The sequence below is a fragment of the Cucurbita pepo genome, chromosome LG15 (genome assembly GCF_002806865.2).
Source record: "Cucurbita pepo subsp. pepo cultivar mu-cu-16 chromosome LG15, ASM280686v2, whole genome shotgun sequence".
Lineage (NCBI taxonomy): Eukaryota > Viridiplantae > Streptophyta > Magnoliopsida > Cucurbitales > Cucurbitaceae > Cucurbita > Cucurbita pepo.
The window spans coordinates 5,353,744-5,356,035 of NC_036652.1; the positions used below are offsets into that span (position 1 = coordinate 5,353,744).

The 2,292-nt window shown below is 32.5% G+C and overlaps 1 protein-coding gene across 1 annotated transcript; it reads left to right on the top strand.

Moving 5' to 3' along the window:
• The first annotated feature begins 240 nt into the window (after nt 1–240).
• Nucleotides 241–796, top strand: LOC111776248 (pathogenesis-related protein 1-like). The gene has a single exon (XM_023655650.1). The coding sequence runs from the start codon at nt 250–252 to the stop codon at nt 766–768; it is 519 nt and encodes a 172-aa protein (XP_023511418.1). The 5' UTR covers nt 241–249; the 3' UTR covers nt 769–796.
• The last annotated feature ends 1,496 nt before the right edge of the window (nt 797–2,292 follow it).

Here is a 2,292-nt window from a genome sequence, read left to right on the forward strand (position 1 = left end):
TTGCCACAACTGTGCAAATTTAAGAACAATTAAAAATCGAGTCAAAATTAATATTATAGTTCGAAGATTTAATTTTGTAATTATTTTTTAATTTTAATTCATAAGTCAACTCTATTAGGAAACATATTAAAAATCATTTTTAAATTTCTAAACCAACTAAAAAATAAAATGTTGTAATAATATTCCACAACTTCATGTCTATAAATCACTGCCATACCCATCCCATTTTCTCCACACCAACTCCAAATAATGGATCTTTTCAAGCTCTCCCTCCTCCTCTTCTATGTCTTGAGCTTTGTCATGCTTCCCTCGTCTCTCGCTCAAGACTCGCCTCAAGACTTTGTCAATGCCCACAATGCAGCTCGTGCCCAAGTTGGTGTCGGGCCAGTTCGATGGGACGAAAGTGTAGCTAATTTTGCTCGACAATTTGCCAACCAACGCATCAATGATTGTCAACTAGTGCACTCAGGCGGACCATTTGGAGAGAATATTGCAAAGCATAGCTCTGACATGTCAGGCACTGATGCAGTTCAGATATGGGTCGATGAGAAGCCATTCTACAATCCTCGCACCAATGCTTGTGCAGCTGGCAAGGTGTGTGGCCATTACACTCAAGTGGTTTGGAGAAACTCAGTGAGAATTGGATGTGCTAAAGTTAGATGCACAAACAATCGTGGTACATTCATCACTTGCAACTATGATCCACCAGGCAATATCCTAGGTGAAAGGCCATTCAGTACTGATCCGTTAATTAGAATTGCTAAATAAAAACAACTTTAGATATGATCTATGGCTGATCATACTATTATGACATATATATATATACTCAATGAGAGTTACTAAATAAAAACAACTTTAGATGTGATCTATCTACTGATCATATCATTATGAATGTGTTTAGATGTGATCCGTCTACGGATCATATTATTATGAATGTTATATATATAATCCATGAAAGTTAGTAAATAAAAACTTTATTATAGACTTTTTATAACGTTTTTTTTGTATGTCGTGATAGCTAATGTTATTAAAAGTCTGAAACTTTTTATAGCTTTTTCTATAGCTATAATGGATGTTATAGTAGAGTATGAAACTATAGCTGATATCGTTGTCAAGAAAATATTTTATAGCATTTTTTTATAATTATAATTTGTTTAATATAGCTAAAATAAAAACTAGATTAACCCAATTTAATTTATATGGTTTGTCTGTTGTTTTCAAATAAATGAAATTCTTTTGACGGGATTTGTTCATTGGTTTTTCTCAAATTAGATTTAGCTGAATCTAACCTAAACAATTGGTTTGAAAAAAATGTCTTAAACGCAAACTACGAACAATCGTTGCTCAAAGTATATAATATCATAATATTAGAAATTTTACAATACGAACAATTGGTTTAGATCTAAAAACTATCACAACCCAACTCAAAAACACTCCTTGCTCAACTCCGAGCAATTGGTTTAGCTTCCTCCTTTTCCCTCTCGATTTTCCATTCAACTCCGACCCAAACTTCCAATTTTCGCTCTCATCGTCTCGCAAAAAGTCTCAAATTTGTGGCCAATTTGAGTTTTGGCCACAAATTTGGGAGGGAGACATTGCCAAACGTCCTTTTCTGTTATCTATCTCTTGACGACCTATTTAAATTTTGATCTTTTTTAAATTTAAAACGTTCACTAAACACTTTTTTTTTTTTAAATTAAAAGACATGAAATGATCGGTCCATCGAAGAGTTTTATGTGACTAATCCATAATAGTATATGCTCTCATTTTCCTCTTATATTATTGAGAAAGACCTTGACTTTCGAAGTCTTGGCAAGTTGCTTCATATCTACTTCTTCGATTATGTGCTCGAAGTATACGTCATCTTGAAGCCCTAAATGAGTAAAATAAAGGGACAGAAAATAGCATATCGCCTACAAATCATCTCGTGTCGGACTATAAATTTGATTTGATTAGTAAAGGAATGCATTTAACAAAATTTCCAACTTTCTTATCACGGGTGTATATTGAACACAACGACCCAAACCGACCCAACCCGAATTATAAGAATTGAATTAGATTGGGTTGGGTTAGATAGTATTTCGAATTTAGTTTGGTTAATTTTCTAAAATCGAATAAGTTCGGTTCAGATTTTAAATTCATAGGATAAATTTTCGAATCGACTCGAAATGAACAATGGTATTAAATATATTCATAAATGTGTTTTAGCGGCAGTTGTAATTGAGTATTATATGAAATCTTTCATGGGTTTAAATTTTTTCCATAAAAAAAAACTCTTAATATTTTATAATA